This window comes from Cucumis sativus, chromosome 1 (assembly GCF_000004075.3).
Source record: "Cucumis sativus cultivar 9930 chromosome 1, Cucumber_9930_V3, whole genome shotgun sequence".
NCBI lineage: Eukaryota > Viridiplantae > Streptophyta > Magnoliopsida > Cucurbitales > Cucurbitaceae > Cucumis > Cucumis sativus.
The window spans coordinates 7,720,524-7,740,348 of record NC_026655.2 but is presented as its reverse complement, the minus strand read 5'-3'; the positions used below and the strand labels follow the sequence as shown (position 1 = coordinate 7,740,348).

At 28.4% G+C, this 19,825-nt stretch overlaps 1 protein-coding gene across 2 annotated transcripts; it reads left to right on the top strand.

Annotated features, from left to right (window-relative positions):
• Positions 1 to 15,105: 15,105 nt before the first annotated feature.
• On the top strand, positions 15,106 to 17,370 carry LOC101211189 (dof zinc finger protein DOF3.1). 2 transcript variants are annotated; one of them, XM_031880386.1, is made up of 2 exons: positions 15,106 to 15,413; positions 15,622 to 17,370. In XM_031880386.1, exons 1-2 carry the CDS (start codon positions 15,404 to 15,406, stop codon positions 16,548 to 16,550), a joined length of 939 nt encoding a protein of 312 aa, XP_031736246.1. In that variant the 5' UTR covers positions 15,106 to 15,403; the 3' UTR covers positions 16,551 to 17,370. The 2 variants fall into 2 exon arrangements, with proteins under 2 accessions (XP_031736246.1, XP_004146609.1); XM_004146561.3 differs by having other exon boundaries at positions 15,109 to 15,413; positions 15,555 to 17,370.
• The last annotated feature ends 2,455 nt before the right edge of the window (positions 17,371 to 19,825 follow it).

The following is a 19,825-nucleotide window of genomic DNA, read 5'->3' as shown; positions in this document are numbered from 1 at the left end:
TAAGCTACGTTATTAATTATATCTTGTCCCTAATTCCCATCCTTTTCACTCTAGTCCACAAAGGACAAAAAAAAAAAAAAAAAAAAACCATAAAACTTTTTAGTCTCACTGTTTATAATCATCAATAATGTTTGTTGTTATTCAGAAAAAACACTTGGACTGAACTTTCTTAAAAGAAAAACCCAGAATGTTAATATATGGCTGAATTATTTTCGTAATTTTAATTAATTTGACCTATCTATAGTTGGGTCAAATTAACATTATAATTAGTATTTTTTAATCACTATTTTGATTTGAAACTTTAGGAGGCGTATTGGAGCCGTAGTTAAATATATAGTCATATCATTCTAATTAGTTAACTTGGTAAAAGGAAGGAGTGTATGTGTTTAGAAAATAGTAAACACGGTTACGTGTTGAGATTTTAAATAGTGTTACTATAGTTATCTCTAGGGTTACAATGGATTGGAAACACATATATACATGAACGAGTTGGAATATGTGCTAAAGTTGATTTAGCTTGATAATTGGGTATGATCTTATTTCTTCGAGAGTCAACGTTGAATCTCTGCACCTAACAACGGTCATATTTGAGAGAAAAAAAACGTATTAATTGAAATATGTTAATGTTGGTATGTTTTTAGTTATGAGTTTTAACCAGTACACACAATGATTAGAAATGGAAATGACGTTAAGATTATGTATAATACGAATATGATGAAATTTGTTGTTGTTTTGTGTGTGTTTAAACAGGAAAAAAGAGGGGGGAAATGTCATTGAAACCCTAAAAACAACAAATAATGAAGAAAAGATGGGTAAAGTTGGTCCCAATTGTACTAGCTAGGGAGGAATAGCTTACTGTGCATTATATTATTAGAGAGCTTTATGTTGAATGGGTCCAATTGATTTTAAGTTCTTCTCAGAATGTACTCATTCACATTTTGGAAGCAATATTATTAATTCCACTCTAAAATCTTACAGAAGTACTGTACTACAAATGCCTTTCACTCAATTATTTTCACACCATTTCTCATTGTGCCGACATGAATATGGTTCGTTTTATATCAAATACTTAACTATTAATCGAGAGATTATTATCGTTGCTTGTGTGTTTATGAGTTTACACATGGTGATGAGATATGTTCGATAACTATAAAATAATTAAGTCGATATAACCATGAAAATTGTCTAAAAAATCGATTTGTATTATTTGGAATTTCTCTACTCTTTGGTTCTAAATCTTTGAATGCTTCAAGATTTCGAATGCTAAATAAATAGATATACTTGTAAAAATCGTTGTTACAATCTCAAACTATCAAGAATTTAAGATCGTAGACATAGTAGTACATTTCAATCTTACCTCATATGTTGTTGAATTAAAAAATAATAATTTCTCAATTACGTACAAATTTGGTTTAAAATTCATTACATAAATGTTCTTACAATATCTTCACTTCTTCTATACTTAATTATATATCAAACCATTTATTTTAAAGACGGTTTATTATGGTTTGATAAAACCATACTGACTTGAATTCTAATTATAGATAATATGGTTTAAATTTTAACCTTGGTCGATAATAATTTATATACCTTGTAGAGCTAGGTTATTTAGATTGAAAAAAAGATGGCATCATTCCTTTTAAAGATAAATTCTCTTATAATAATGAAAATAAACCCAAATTAAGTTAGATACATGTCGTTTGTATTTTGTAAATTTTAAAAGAGAAATTATATATACACATTGAAAAATAAAACCTCTCATCTCAAATTTGATTATAAATAATTCACGATAACTTAGTATGCTATGCAATGAATTTATAGCTTTCAATTACCTAAAGTTATGATTCCCTAATTTTGGTTTACATCAGGTCTAATCAATCACTTTATTATCATTATTCTTTTTAATATTTTTTTTATGTCATTACATTAAATCAGATGTTAAATCATGCAGACTTGAAGTATTTAAAAAAAAAAAAAAAAAGGAAAAACTATACATCAACTAAATGCATTTATTTTTGTAGAAATTTGTCCTAATTAAAGCATGAAATGATCACCAAATCATGTTATGAATAAGATTTAAACATCCCTTTTTGAAAAACCAAAACTTGTTAGATTTCATCCATTTATAAATTTAGTTCCAAACTTTTTAAAAAATCATATGTAATAATCTTTAAATTTATTTTGATTTCATAAGTTTTAAAAAATATATAAAGATTTTAGATTTTCTATATCTAAAATCCTTGTTTTTTTCTTTTCAAAAATTGAAAATCTAAAGCTAGATATGTAATTTTAAAAGTGTAAAAGTTGGACTAAATTTGTTTGTTTGTTTTTCTTTATTTTGGAATACTCTTGAACTAAATTTGTAATAATATATATATAGAGCCAAATATGACATGATGCTATATATGTACTATGTTTGGTGTTTTTATCTTTTATTATTGTTGTTAATTACTACAACTTTTCCTTTCAATAATATTTACACACAGATAACATCATCAATAAATTAGTTTGTGTTATTCTTGTAAAAAAAAAAATGCTAATCATTAAGTTTGCATAATTAAAATGACTAAGTAGTACTTTCTTCATTACATCTCCGTTTTTGTTAAGAATTGCAATTATAGCCAAGTTTATTAGTGATAGACTTTATCACGATAGATTTCTTTTAATAATAGATTTTATGGATAATATATAATATAGACTTTCACTAATTAATAGACTATGAGAATTTGATCTAAATTTGTAAACTCATCTATGATGTGTCATGGACGTGATTACTATATTTGCAATTATTTTTGTTGTAGTAAGGTAGAGGAATTAAAACAACCAATGATCGAAGAACTCGATCATCTAATCTAATTAATTCGTACGATTTAGGGCTAGGTTATAAATATATTTAGTTTGAGTTTTTTTTTTCTTTGACAAAGATACGTTTGGATCAACACGTACTCGGACATCGTCACCAGGTGGTCATCCCTTAGCACCCTCATCATTTTTGCTTCATTGACAATCAAATAGATATATTACGGAAAGCAAGAATTGTACAAAGGAGGCTAGAGATAAGTTCAATACAATTAACTAAAATCTTTGTGGGTTGGTTTAGTTTGAGTTTTTTATTATTTTTCTACTACAAATGTATTTTACATATTCACGAATCATTTTTAATTCAAGTTTATTCAGATAACTGAAATCCTTGTGGGTTGGGTTGGTTCGATCGTTCGGTTTATCTAAAATTAGTTTAGTTTGAATTGATTTAACTTGAATCATTATTAAATTGCAAACCTTATTTTTCATACGGAAAATTGTAAACACATATTCATTTTAATTATTTAGAAGTTTTTTCACAAAAATTCATTACACATCAACGATAATATATTAGTTGACTTACAATGTCCATGAAGTTAATTAGATTTTCTTGATGGATGAAACTTCTCAAGAGACAAATTTTCTAGATTTGCAATGGTCATCGTAAAAAAAAATTAATATATTTGTTGATGAGTCTAGGGTTTTTGGATAGACAGAGACCAAAGAAAGATCATGGACAAGGTCCATATCAAGAAAATTAAAATAATATCTTATGAGTATTGCCCATCAAATATTTTTTTTTATAATTTTGGATTTTGGATAAGATCATGGACAATACCCATCAAGAAAAATGATATATTGATGGGCATTACCCAACAAGAAAAAACTATTTCCTACGAAACACGAAATTTGGACTCTCGTTAAAGGGGTCAGAAAATACGATATTCATCAATAATGTTTTAAAACTTTTACTATTTTTTTTTCAAATTATTACTTTCTATTCATTAATAATACAATATTACTTTTTTTAAAGTTAATTGTTGTAATTATAATTAGATTGAAATAAGTGACTTTATCAAAATTAAATTAGTTATTGTGTTTAACTTTCATAATTGAATTGAAAGTTTGTAATTTGAGGTAAAATTTGTAGAAACTGTAAAAACTAGCCAACACTAGCTTAGTCAACTAATATATGTATGTACCTGTGGATTTGTAGAAGCTGTTTATAAATTTGGAAATAACTCATCATATTTTTTATGACATGTTGACCAGTTTTTTTTTATGGTCAGAATTTCTTGATGTCTACCTACTTGATGGACAAAAATCATTAAAGTAGACATTTTTTGACGTATTTTACTTATTAAAGAATGTCAAATTTGTTGTAGTGTATTTTTGTACTAACTTTTCTCTACATAAATTTTGTGAATGTAAGTTTGAGTTGCACATTTTAACTTAGTTATTGATATAGTAACTAAAAATGTATTTTACATATTAACCTTCTACCTTTTTCTTTTAAATGAATAAAATGAGATGAGTCACCCGAATAAACCCTACCAAAATTACCAATCAAGTTAAGTCGGTTCATTATTTAACTAGGGTTGTTTAAGTGAAAAAAAACTCACAATTTAAATAATTGGATTAAAGGTTTAAAATGTGTTTCTCAACTCGACTTGATTTGACTCAATTCAATGTATGAACGTCATCCAATATTGTTTAATTCTAGTTAAATCGTATTCACTTATAAGTAACACGTGAATTGTCATACTAGGAGTGGATATACTTACGTATTAGATATTCAGACAGGCGACAACTTACTTGAAAGCATGGAAACAACTCAGTGGCTTCAATCTCTCAACTATCAGTTCAAACTCTATTTAAAAAACATCACAAGTAGTTTAATTAGGAGTATCCTTCTATCATGAAATGCTTTTTCAAACTTCTCTTCAGTACCTTAGACTAGAATGCTATGTTGACCCATTGATTGATTACAAATATAAGAGAAATAATTATAACGTTTCTTGGGCCGATCTAGAGGTTTAAATTCGTGAGCCCCTAACTTGTTGTACTAAGGGCAAAAGAAGTAGCTATATAATTTTCACCTAAAAGAAAGTTTAAAAAAATGGAAAGGACAGCCAACAAGAAGCTAAGATGTTTGATTGAATGATATTTTATATATAAAACCTATAATATGGAGGCATGTTTCCATTATATTTATGCCTCGGAGAATGTCTATAACTTCCACAACATTTTATCGTTTGAAATTGTATAGCAGACGTTGGACACATTTTTATATCCAACACTTAATCTCTTTAAACGATGAACTTTTTGAAGAAGAAGAAGAAGAAGAAAGCAACTCATAAATAATATAAAGATAATTTTATCATGTTATGTCGTATTGGTATAGGCCAATATGGGCTTTGGGTCAGCAATGGGAGCACAGGTAGTGAGCCCACGAGCGATTGAGCTAAAACCAAAATGAAAAATCTCACAATATCCTCCAAAAGGCCGTTCCTTTGCTTTCATCCAAACTATAATGTATTAAGTTTTTTGGAATTAGAGTTTCTTCCGCATGACATGAGAATTCAACGACGAAGAGTTGATGATAAAAGGGATCTAAATTGATTTTGAAGATTAGAACATTTGCAATTCTCTCTTAATATATTTCATGTTGCAAGGTAATGATACAATTTCAAACATGCCAACCATTTTTAAATTTCTCAACCTCATTTGTTGAAACATCATTCACAATTTAATTGCTTACGATATATACACAATATAGTGTATATGATATATTATATGGTCCTTGGTTTCAAATACAACATATAAATTAAGATTTTTGTTTTCTAAAATATGTATTCTAAACTAAAATTAATTGGAAAAAAAGTAGTTATTATCTTTTTAATTTTGTTTTTAAATCTATGCTATTCCATTAAGATTTACAAACATATTTTACAATTGTTCTCTTACTTTATAAAAATGATCATGACTACATCATATATCAATTATATTATAGTCTATTTCAGCTACAATCAAAGTTTCATTAACTAATTATAACAATTGTCATCGTGTCTTCATAAAATCAAAACCTCGATATTTCTATCAACATCGATATTTCGAACATCACAAATATTACGCTTATTTATTATGTGTTCAAACTTTTAAAAAGCACATAAAATTTTGGAGAGTGTTTATTATATAGATGTATTTAATACTTAATAAACACACTCATTGTTAAGATTGAAGCTTAAAAAGTGTCTATTAGGTGTCCCAAGAAGTATCCAATATATACAATACGTGTTTTCTGATATATATGAGTGTATGGCATTATAAAAAATAGTTTTAATTTCATTAGTTTTTTCTTTGATCGTGAGGCTTTTTTTAAAACCACATATTTGACTTGGAATAGAAAAGTTTGTGCAGTTTGCTTTCTACTTGAGATTTTCATTTGAATGAACTTATCATCCCTTTAGATTTAGAGGTTGGCTCTTATTGTGGGCCTGGTTTGAATTAAATAGAAGCCCATGAAAAGGAATGGACAAGGCCCGTTTAGTGGGAATTGGGGATGGGCCAATAATAAAGGGCCATAGGGTTGGGACAGAATAAAGCGTGGGGGAAAGTGTCGGTGAAATGAAGTGTACCAAAAAAATGCAATAATTCAAAGGCAGAAATAATGATGATAAGATTGGCGGTGCGCGTCCGCCGTACCCCAACCCCAGCCGACCACATAATGGGCTAAATTTACAAAGCACGGTCCCATAAAATTAGGCCTTTATTCTTTTATTCTTTTTTATTTATTTCTAAGTTCCATAAAATTAGGGCTAAAGTGGGCATGATTACTGGCTTTTTGTGCGACTAATTAAAGATTACTTATAATTATTATTCGTAGTTGACCCCTACTCTTTTCTAACCATTATTATCATAATTTAAACCCCAAATCTCACTTCTTCACACTCATCCCTTCCCCCCCACAACAAAATAATAATTCAATTTTACTATTAACAAAATAATAATTCAATTAACCCCAATTCAATTTAATTAACTTATATCTACTTATATCTTAATTTCATTTTAAAATAACTTTTACTTTCTTTCTCTTTTGAAATTCTGTTAGCTACCATTTGACAACATAATTAATTCCTTTTTTTTTTCTTTTACCCACAATGGATTTCATTTTTTCAAATCGTATTTTTGTCCTCATTCTTATTTCTGTGTTTCTTTCATTATTTCCCCAACTCTTTAGTCTTTATGAGTCATTTATTTTAGATAAATAATTTAGATTGATGTCGATGCATGGATGCATTCTATTTATTTAGTATGATTTATTATTATTATTATTATTTCAACATCTACACTTTTGAAAAGACATCTCAAGGCCAACGTTAAAATCAATATTTTTTCATACACTTCCATGGTGATTCAATTTGTAATTTTATTATACCAATCAAATAATCCTTAATTTAAATCAATTAGATTCTTATCACGTAATTCTGCCAACAAACAATATGTGTTAAAAATGACCAAGAGGTGTGTCGTTCAAATTTTTTGGTTGTTTATAACCGTACTCTCTATGCTATCAAGACTGGATGGAAGACAATAATGTTCTGATTATATCACCTATTATAGATAATTTTTCTTTTTTACTTTATTAATTAGTAGTTCTTGGTTTGTTTGTTTTGTTAGTGTTGTTTTCTTTTAAAAACAATTGAACCTACGACTACTACCCATTATGTTAGAAAGATGTAATTAAATTAGATTGAAACTTTATTTAAATTAAATGACTTTGGGTTTTACAAAATAAATTTTGAAAATAAAACGCATAACCCAAACTCATTACTTTTGCAAAAGTGGGAAAATCCAAGTCAAACATAATACAAATCATACACCCGATACATACACGATTTATTTGATATCCTACTAATATATATTCAATACACACTACTTAAATTGTCACCCACTAAAACTTTTCTAAATTAAATGTCTCATTCTATAAAAATAAAGTTACATATATGTAGTGTTATAGCATATATATATATATATATATAGTATTAAACGTGTCAATTGGGTGGAGGATTAAAGATAAACTATAAGAAAGCATGTTTAAGAATAAAATCAAAGTTATAATGATAATTTAAAAATTAAATATAAAAATCTAGATGGGATGAAGTAAAATCCAAATAAATTGACAAGTCTGAGTGATGATTCAAAAAATTCAAGTCCTATATCATCCCCTCCTACGCTAAGTTATTAACAAAATGAAAATGATGGCTACACCTTTCATTTTACCTTTTCTTTTCTAACTATTATTAACTATTATTATCTTTCCTTTCAACCAATTCTTATTCCAACTTTTTTCTTTACAATATTATTGTAGATAGACACAACTTTTGAAAATATTGAGAACATACACCAAAACTACTTAGAGATATATAAACATACATATAATAATGAGAATGGGAATCCTTTGTTTTGGCGTTTGATGGATGGGTAGAGGATGACCTAAATTAGGTGGGAGAGATATTTAATAAATTGATTTATATAATTAAAAAAAAGTTAAAGAGAGAAATAAAGAATGAACAAGGAGAGATTGGATAATGGACGACAACAAGGTTACAAATACAAAGAATAATTTGTAATTGAACGTAAGCAGATCATTGTAAGATCAAAATAATGATGACATATTGATATTTTACCATTTTTTAAATCCTCTTTTATTAATTATTATATCTTTCTTTGCAACTTGGGAGAGGGAATAACACACCTATCTTCCTCACACTTACACTTGTATATTTAATAATTAATCCACACACAAAATACTAATTAAACTTTTCAAATTTAATATTTAACTTTTTTTAATTAGGTACAATAATGGCAATTCATGTGTGTCCTTCTAACATTTAGATCTACATATATACATATATAATTTTATGTTAACTTTTAGTTCTTAACCTTCAATAAACATGCATCAATTTAGGTGTCAAAATTTTTTACTTGGGTAGATCTGATAAATCAACTGGAAGTTAAGTCAATTATAGATTATAAAATCAAAGGTTTAAATCATTACATAACTACAGCATAATTTAAATTTTAAAGAGACTAAATGGTTTTAAATTTGAAATTAAAACTTTTTAGGATTCAAAAGTGATGTTTAGCCTCTTATAATTTTATATTTATAATTACAGGTGTTGATAATCTTGTGAATCAAAACTAATAATAATTAATTTACAAATTGATTTAAAATTGTTATCCTAAAGAAGATTGACGAACAAAGATGGGTTGGTTTCCCACTTTTAAGAATGATGTAAAGAAATTTCCTCCCTTCTTATTTTAGTTTTTGTTCATTTTAAATCGTAGTAAAGTATAGGTTAATTCAAAATGTGCGTTTTTAAATCTTTGAATCTTTGTGTTGTTTCCTCCTCAATTAATATTTATTTTGCTTTCTTCTATCTTTCTTATAGCATTATTATTTCCTTCTTATATATAATCAATTAAAATTATCTTCACTCATACATCTAGGGTTTTGAATCAATGGGTGATTTAAAGACTTATCATTTCCATTGCAAATAATGTCAATCAAATTTCATCTTTTTAAAATGATTCAAAGAAGTTGGTATTGTAGACGGTGAATAATTGTATATCGTTAAATATGATATGTTTATCTATCATCCTATATTCACTTGTAGGTACAAACTAAAGAGATTAAAAAAGACAAACAACATACATGATATAATATGACAACCATATTGAATAATTTTGGTTGTACATGTGTAAAAACCAAATGAATGAAGAAATGGGTATGTTAGGATTAATTTGATGTCCCATATAGAAGCTAATAAGGAATATATAAAGAAACTTCCATAAGGAAGAGTCCAAGCTAAGGCATGTGTAAAAGTTTTGAAATAGAAGTGTATGTGTGTTTGTTTAGATTAAAGGGCCATCTATGACCACTGCACTTCATTGGAATTTTCCAATTTCCCAAGTTTGACCGTCTCATGGGAACTCCCCTCCACAACTTAATTAGTACCAATCAACTCCTAATTAACTCTATATTATATATTAATCTTTTTTCGTTTTTTTATGCTTTTAAAAATAACATAGTATTTTTAACTATTTTAGAATCACTTTCAAATATGTCTAGGTTAAAGTTTATATGAAATTTTTTAAAAAAATATCTTTGAAAGATGTAGATAGCAAAATCATGTTGTGGTGTGTTTATGGGTATGATTATATGACCTCATTTTAGTTAATTTTAAAAAACCACCGTTTCTATTTTGTCATCAATTATAAATTAAAGCATTCCTAGCTAATTATGGGGTGAGAATGAGAGGATGTATCTTTCTTCTCAGTCACTTTATTTCTAATCATTTTCATGGTAAATACATAGTGAGTTCTCTTACATTATAGATTTAACTAGTTTTTCTCTCCATTTTCACCATTTAATCAAGATTATAATGGTAGGTGGTAACTATCCAACAAGAAATATTTAATTTCTTTAGATATATAACAAATATAAAGACCCTTAGCTTCCACCTCAAAATTAAAAAAATAAAAATAAATAAATAACAATTATTATTCAATTAAGTTCATGTTGATTGACATATATATGAAATATTATCAAAAACCTAAATTCGTGATTTTGTACCTAAAATTTTATATATTCAATGGTTCATCTATTGCTAGTATATTTAAAATTATTCTTTATTAAAGTACCTAACATATTATTAGTTGAATCACTTAATTGTATATTAGTACTTATATTTCTCCGCTTTCTTTACTTGTCACAATTTCATAACAATCTATGGAAACAACACTCAATGAACAAACCCTACAAACTAGAAAATTTGATCTTATCTCTACTCATAGCATATGATCATTATAAAAGAGAGAAGAGAGATGAGAGATGGACAGACAAAAAGGATTGAATAATAATAATAAGAAAGAAGGAAAACATTTTAATTTGGGTGTGTGTCATTGAGAAAATAAAAGAAAGTTGGGTGTGATGCATCATTGAATAGGGACTCAAGTTAGAGGTTATGATTGACACACCCAAATATCAAAATATATAATTAATTTAGGAGAGATATTTTCTTTTATTTTAGAATATTATCAAGATTTAAAGGGGATATATTATTATTTTGTATTTGGCATTAATAATTAAATCGAATAATGTAAAAGGAAATAATGTAATATGAAAGTGGATATCCAAATAAGCAAAGGGCAACCGAAATGTGAGTGTGAGATCTTTGTCTGATGAACACAAATGAAGGGATATTTGAATGAAATTTTTCTTTCTTTGAGGTCCCCTCTTAACTTATTTTTTTAAGACTGCTTTTTTTTTCTCTTTGTTTGGTATTTGATTGAATTTTCAAAATTGTACAAATAATATATATATGTATGTGTGTGTGTTACTTTATAAAGCGTGCATGTTGGGTTTCTTTCATATTTGCCAGTTTGGATTCTCTTGTCTGCTGCCTGCTCCTTTTCTTCACTAACCCCATCTCATTGGGTCACCTCTAGTAGGACCTCATCAAACATAATTCCTCTCCCTATCTCTCTCTCTCTCTTCAAAATAGAACAATCTTTACCTCGTAACTAGACTACGTACATCCCATTTTCATCTTGAAAGGGTATTGAACTTTTGTCGATATGTCGATATTTTCATCAACATTTTTATAAATTTGATGTCAATTTGTAATCTTGTCATATGTATACGATGTCAGCTTCGTCAATCCGACCATCTTAATTTAGAATTTTGTGGTATCTTTTCTTATATCAAAATGGTGCTAACTCTAGTGATAACGATGGATTTTCTTCTTAACTATTTTAATTAGGATTCGTTCAACATATTTGAGTATTTCTATTATGTCTCTAGAAAAGCTATGAAACCAAAATGTTATTAATATAAATATAATATAGATAATAAGAATGTTAATTAATTTGAAGGGTAAAATATTTGTCATTTGTTTAAATATTTTTTTAATAAAGAAATGTATTCTTTAGGAATGACTTTTATCGAATAAATTTTGGTACGATTGAGACTTCGACATCTTTTTTATACCAAAATTTTAAACTTGGATATCAATTCAATCACACAACAGTTTCGAATATCAAAAAAGAATTTGTCATTTCACAAACCATGGTTGGAAAACGTTGTGTTAACAGAAATAGGTACAACCTAACTTGCATGAAAGTATTTTTCTTCTAAAATAGTTTTAATTTATTTCTCACATTATCACTTTTCTTAAATAATTAAAATGTACCTCTCTAAACTTTAACTAATATGATATACGGGTAGATAACTTTATATTTTAAATAGTTATATATTCTTTATGTTTTAAATAGTTATATAGTAGACACTAATCTCTCAACGAGTCAAAGGTTCAATTTTTCACGTTGTATTCTTCGAATTAAGAAAAATATCACTCATTTAACATAAAATATAAAATGTTAAGCATATATATAGATCTAATTATTAGAAGGATATGAATTGAGTTCTCATATAGTACATGATGTTACACTTTTTTTCTAAATGCATTTAATGAGTGCAATATATACAATAAAGTAAAAGGTTATTGTCTTCAATATACCTTGCATTTTGTTAAATAGTTTATATGCTTAAAAGAATAAAATGAATAAATGCAGTCCAAGTTATGAGATGAAGATGAGCTATATGATCTTAAAACTAATCCGCTGTGAGATAGAACTTCAAAGTTTCTATAATATATAGTATCAAAATTTTAAAAGCTTAAATAAAAATGGATCCAAATTAAAAGAAGAAAAAGAATTGAATTTGGATGAAATTGATAGATTCAAAAATTCAAAAGAAGACGAAGAGATATCACGTTAACTCATATAGGATTTTGAAGATATATTTCTCTAATACAAGTTTTGGTCTAAAGCTTCGACAATCTCCCTCTCTTATCTGTAAAAAGCTGAATGATGAGAGGTTGGCCAGCGACGGAATGTGATATTATAATTCTTAAAATCCATAAAGAAAAAACAAACTGATATTTAACCCTTAATTCATGAATGATCAAACAAGGACTGTGTAGAAATGAAAGAGATGAGAGAGAATATTAAAAAGTGAAATATTATATTCCCTAAAACCAAAGCAAAATTAATATATAAGAAAACAAGAGAAGTGGTGAGGGAATAATGATGGAATGTTAGGGGAAATGAGAAAATCCCTTGGTTTACTACAAAATCCATTTGTTCCTTACCCTAATACTAATACTTTCCCTTTAATTCTTCTCTCTTCCCCTTGTAACAGGCTGACCTGCCCACCACATGCTCCTCTCACAAACTCTAAATTAAAAGAAAAATAAAAAGCTTCTCTTCTCTTAATCCTCTCCTTCAGAATAAAGTGATGTTTTTTTTAAGACACCCCCACATGTTACTCTCTTTTGTCCCCTTGCTCTTGGAATTATCACCAATTCATGCCTTGAAGGAATACTTCCCATTTAGAAAGAAAGATATATTTTTTGTACCAACCCTTTCATTTCCCCTTCCCCTATTCAAAAATAGGTTTTCTTTTTTTTCCAAAAAAAAAAAAAGGAAAGAAAATGGAAAATAGATGTCCTCAAAAGTCATCTAAATAATAACCATCAATAATGCAATTACTATTTAATACTCACTAACCCTTTTCTTTGCATATTATGGCCCCATCTCCCATATCTCTCATTTTTTTCCCTTTTACTTTTCTACCAAACCCACACCCCTTATTATTATCAAAACCTTTGGCCTTCGGAGCTTATATTATTTTTCTACCTAAGTAATGCTTAATTACTCTCACAACCCTAGCTAAACTCAAATCTAAACATATTATAGCAATTTTTTTTTCCAATAACCCTATTTTAATTATTTCCGACTCTATCTATCTTAGCTCGATTTTTATCGCTTTTACTTTAATGCTGATGAAGATGATTAATTTAAAACAATAATATTGTAATTTTGATTAACTATTATTTTAGTTCTATCTTATCCAAATTAAAGCAAATTTACTCTAATGTGAACCTGGTTTAGTGACTAAGATATATTTACCTTTGAAGTACTTTATGATGTGGTGTATATATTAAAAAGAAAAGAAAAAGTAACAAGTTTGCTAATATAAAAAGAATTAAATGTAGTCCCCTAAGTTGTAAACTCAAGAGTGATTTAATATATATATATTAACATAACAAAAGATTTTTTTAGTTAAACTAGATACTTTGATGAAAATATTATAGATTTTGTGGAAAGCAAGCTTTTTCTGAAAACAACCAGACAGTGAAAGAAAAGTTTGAAGGAGTTTGGGGGTTAAAGTGGAAGTGGTGAAGTGGTGGGATTATGGCTTTTAATTAGATATGCTTTACATATTGGGCATTGAGCACTCTAGGGATTCCCTTCTTATATATTTTTGATTTACTTTTACTTTCAACATAAATCCTAATATTACTCTACTTAAAATGAGAAGACCACCTACCAAAACAAGAGTAGAAGAAAAAAGTATCTGTCCCATGACAAATTATAATTAAACCAACAAAAACTAATGGCAATCTATTATACGTTTGAATATTTTTTATTATTAATTATATGACATTATTTTATTTCGCGCTTTAAATTTGATCATCCATTCGAACTCTTTAGGTTGTGCAAAAGTCTTAAAACATGTTACACTATTCTTAAGTACATAAATAGTGTTCCTACTATATAGATTAATTGTTTATAAGTGATTATGCATATACGTGTTATCAAATTATTTTTTTTCTTTGAAAGAAATCGATGTCAATGAATTATTAGAGCATCCAAATATTTCAGCTAGGTTGACATGTATTTTTAATTAACACACGTCTCATCTCAATCCAAAAGAGTATGGTTAATAAACATAATACACAAATGATATTAATCAAATTATAGAAACTAAATTCTACGTTTCTCCGAGTTTCTCCGAACAGATCGAAGATAGTAGATAGATAAATTTTTAATAGGTAAAAGATGAAAGTTAAAAGAGTATCAAATATGTGCATGCCAATTCATTTTTTTAATCTATCTTACAAACATTCTCCTTTTTCTTTTCTTGAACCTCTCAAGATTCATCTGTAATATTCTTCAAACTTTATTTCTCCCTTTAATTTTTTTATTGGATTTCTAAATGTTTCTCTACATTCTTTCACTGTTCTCATCAGACACAAAGAAAGAAAAAGAAAAAGAGATAAGAGAGAGAAAGAGAGTATACGTTTGGTTTCAAAAATTTAGATCCACACACCATGTGAAATTCTCATTAAATTATACACACACATATATTATATATATATAAACAATCAAATTAATCCCCTTGAATTCCTCTGCCCAATCTCACTCCTCCTTTAGTTATAATATTTTCAATCTCAACCCCACAAAGAGAGAGAGAGAGAGAGAGAGAGAGAGAGAGAGAGTACTCTCAAATATAATCTTGTTTCATCACCTACTCTTTGTCTGTTTACACTTTGTTTTCCCCCTAACAAAATTCCACTTCTCTGAGCCAAAAAAAAAAAAAAAGAAAACTCAGAGAGAGATAGAGATCCAAAAAGAAAATAATGCTGGGAAACTGTGAGAAAATGGTTCTCATTTCTTCGTCTCCTAATCAATGGCCTCAAGTAAGTCAAAATAAATTGACCATACCCCTTTTCTTTTATTTTTTTTGTTGCTTTCCCTTTGGATTTGGAACAATATTTATGTTTATGTATTAGTTCCTTATTGTTTCTTTTGTTCTTCTTTTTTTTTTCTTTTGATTTTAGATGATGAAGAATAATAATCATCCAACAAGTTTAGATCATGATCATCAAAAGGGTTTGAATCTTATAGGCTCGTCTTCTGGAATAATAATGGACAACAACAAACAACAAGATCAAAAGACTCAACAAAAACAACAACATCAACAAGAACCACTTAGATGTCCTCGTTGTGATTCATCAAACACCAAATTTTGTTACTACAACAACTACAGCTTGTCTCAGCCTCGCCACTTTTGCAAGGCTTGTAAACGTTATTGGACGCGTGGTGGCACCTTAAGGAACGTCCCTGTTGGTGGCGGTTGCCGGAAAAACAAGCGTCTCAAAAGACCTACTATTTCCTCGACCACCACCACTGTCACTCATTCGTCGTCCTCCCCGGCCCCGACTGCCCCGGATTCGACTTCCTCGTCTTCGACTTCTTGTAACACTAACCCACTTCATAATATCTTTTATGGCTCCACTTCTGATCTCAACCTTCCGTTTTCCGGGTACGATCATCATCATCACAATCATCTTCAGACTCATTTAAATGCTCTTGGGTTAGGGTTTTCTTCTCCTAATATTGATCATAGGGACTTCAATCTTAATGGGTTCAATTCAAGTTCACTCCTTTCAGGTTATTCTAGTTTATTTGGTAATAATAACAATAACCCATCTTCTAATTCAACCTCTATTTCTTCATTACTTGCTTCTAAGTTTGATCCAAATCTTTTTGGAAATTTAGCTTCTTCTCAACCGTTTGATGATCATGTGATGGGATCCAACGGTGGAGATCAACTAGGGTTGAATGTCAAAGATGTGAAATTGGAAGATGGGATGAAGAGGTTAAATTGGGAAGATGATGGTCATCAACAACAAAATCATCAGACAGATAATGAAATTGTTGCTCAATCTAATGATGATCATCACAATTCTCTTTTTGCTAATAATTGGACCTCTCAAAATTGGCATCATGATCCACCAAATCTTGCTTCTTCTATCACTTCTTCCCTCATCTAGGGAAAAATAAATCTAATTTAAAGAGAAAAAAAAACCCCACTTTCATCTCTTCATTAGATTTTAGAATTTCTTCCTTTTTTTCTCTCTACTTTGATGTGAAGTTGAATGAGTCTCATTTGGTTTTTCAAAAAAAAAAAAAAAAGAAAGAAAGAAAGAAAAAGAAAAAAAGGAGCAAACTTTGGGGATCGGAGTGTTCATGTCAGCAGCAAGAAGACGGAACTCAACTTGAAAAGTCAGTTAATTTTTAATTTTTCATTTCCATTTCCCATCTGGGTTTTGCGCTGAGAGGAACCTCGGATCCCTTTTAGCTCAACTGACATATACAATATCTGTATTACGAATCAAGCGATCTACAGTTCGAATCTTTTCATTCCAATCATCTTCCATGCAAGAGATTCAGTTGAAGCTTAGCTCTTTTCCAACTTTCAGATTTGGAGGGTAGAAGTTGTCATTTTCTTTTCCTTTAACTTCCTCTTTTATTTAATTTCAGTAAGTTGGGTTTTTTTTTTTTTTTTGTTGCATTGTAAATATATGGGGGAAAAAAAAAAGAAAAAAAACACCTACTTGATTTACACTATTTTAGCTAAGTTTGTGGGGGGTTTTAGTGGGGGCTGGTATATGTTGCACTTCCTCAATGAAAGATTAGATGAGGAGAGAACTTGACTTTTAATTTTTTTTTTTTTTTTGGGTAATTTTTCAACTTTGGTTTATTTGGTGGGGCTGGGTATAATGGTGTCATGGTATAGAGATTTGGGTATTTGGAAAAACCTTTGTATTATTAATCAGTTAAATTCAGCTCATCATATGCTTTGATCTGAAATTTTTTGTCCTTTATTATAATTTTCATGCTTTCCATTATTATTTTTGTTGAATGATTTAATTATTATGGTTCATGTTGTTATTGGATATACAAATAAAGGATTTAATCTGTATTTATGTATCTTCATTTTAGGAAATATTTACAAAAAAAAGAAAAGAAAAGAAAGATGGTACATTATTTAAGTTAATTACAAAAGCCCATATTAGTAATTATCTTTAGTGATGTATATCAATTATTAAACCATAGTTGCGGCTAAAGTTAAAACTACATCTATAATAATAACTATTCTTAATAAGTTTGTAGTTTTTGTTAAAGTTTAAAACCTCTTCTATAATACCTTTTCAAAAAAAAAAAAAAAAGACTCTTCCGTACATAATCAAATAAACATATATTGTTCTTGGTCTTTTCTTTTCTTTTCTTTTCCTTTTTAGTCAAGAAATTAAACACGTCGTCTTTAATTAGTAGAATAGATTATTTTAAATGTTCTAATTAACTACTTAAAATTATGCTTAACCTAACACAAAATTATAATTTAAAGAGAAAAAGGTTCATTTTTTTTTATTGAATAATGTAAATTAAACACAATGTTTGAAGATTTTATGTTTGTTCTTAAGTGTACTTTCAAAGATAATATATATATATATATATATTGACAACTTTTTGTTGTTTTTTCCCCTCCCTTTTACATTGTTTCTTTTAGGTATTTAGAAAGTATATACTTATATATATATAAGAAAGAAATTAATTAACAAATTAAACAAACAAGTTTTCTTTTTAAACAAACAAATAAGTAATACTACCACAATTTTAAAATAACAATCAAAATGGTCATTGAATGAAGTTCATCTTTATTTAATTATCTCCTTTTTTTTTCTTTACAAAAAGTTCCCCATTATTCCCTCTAGAGAGACTACTACAGCTGTTGGGGACAGCAAGTCCTGCTGCCAAAGGGCTAAGTCTCATCTTCATCACTCTGGACTTAGCCCAAAAAGAGGCCTGCAGCCAAATTATTCATCAGTACACATATTATTTTCAATTTCCTTTTAGACTATATCTCACTTATCCATCTCATTCAACTAACCAACTGAAGGATTATTGCCCTTAGGTACTAAATTCATCCACATATAATTTCTTGTATATATGTATAAGGTTATCATCATCTCATTATTGTTAACATCAATGTCTGTATATTTTAGAGCTCTTTCATTTTGGCTCTAATGGTTGCATAAATTCCCTTAAGTACCACTTTGATATACGCCTCTGTGATGACTGCAAATCATTCTCACATATGTTTGCAATAATGAGACCTACATTTTTGTTTGGTATTGATTTTAAAAACTCTTCACTATTTTGAAAAAGGAATTTTTAAATTATGGTTGCACCATCTTTTTGGAGCTCCCTAGTTATTGTCCAACCACTACTTGCCTTATGATAATTTCTTTTTCTCTTTTTTAAAATATATTTTGGAATTTGTCCATGGTGAGCTTTGTTATTTTTATTATTCTTAAAAAAAAAAAAATCCCTTTTGATATTAATTGTACACGTGGAGTGTTGAAAAAAAAAGTATAATATAAAAATATTAGTTTTACTTGCATATGAATTTCACACGTTCAAAATTATATATGGACAAAGAACGATAACAATAATTCATGAGTAACATTTTTTAGTTTTAATAGTATAGAATGTATAGTAAATTTTGATAGGATGGTTAGATATAGCCAAATATATTAGTGAGGCTTTATTGAGAATATGGAATTAATTTTGAATATATGTTATTTATCTAACGCTTTGAACGAGTACTAAGTATTGGGGTCTAGAGAGGAAGCACTTTGGTGGAGTTCGAGGGCATCATCCTTGAAACCTACACTTAATTCGGACTCGACATAGTTATATTATTTACATTTTTTATCTCTAGGATTTAGAGAAGTGTGTTATATAAACTTTCTAACCTAGAAGTATTATGGTTCTATAATTTAGAATTATTTTCTTTGATAATAAACAGTTTTTTCTCAACCGTTCTGAATCGACACAAAGATTCTCTCTAACTTGAGGAAGTAAAATTAAAGTAATTATTTGATAAGTAAGGGGAGCTCACCCTCAGAGGATGTGAAGCCTAAATATATGTTTATTTCAAGAGATCTCAAACATTATATAATGTTTAAAAGAAAAACACATGCATTTTTGGAAGTGAAAGAATCTGAGGAGTCTAAATTGAAGATCAAGAGTGCAATATATATGTGAGTCACTCTATAGAGAGCCTAATAGACAAATACTTTGTTGCAATAATAACCTTAAGATCCATTAGAAAGGGCCTTGATTGGTTCAATTCAAAAATCAAATATCGGAAGATAGACAATAGGGATCGAATTTCCTTTTGGAAAGGTTCTCGGAGTGACAATGGCCCCTTAACAGACAGCTTTCCAAGGCTCTTTGCCCTTTAACAAATTCCCAATGG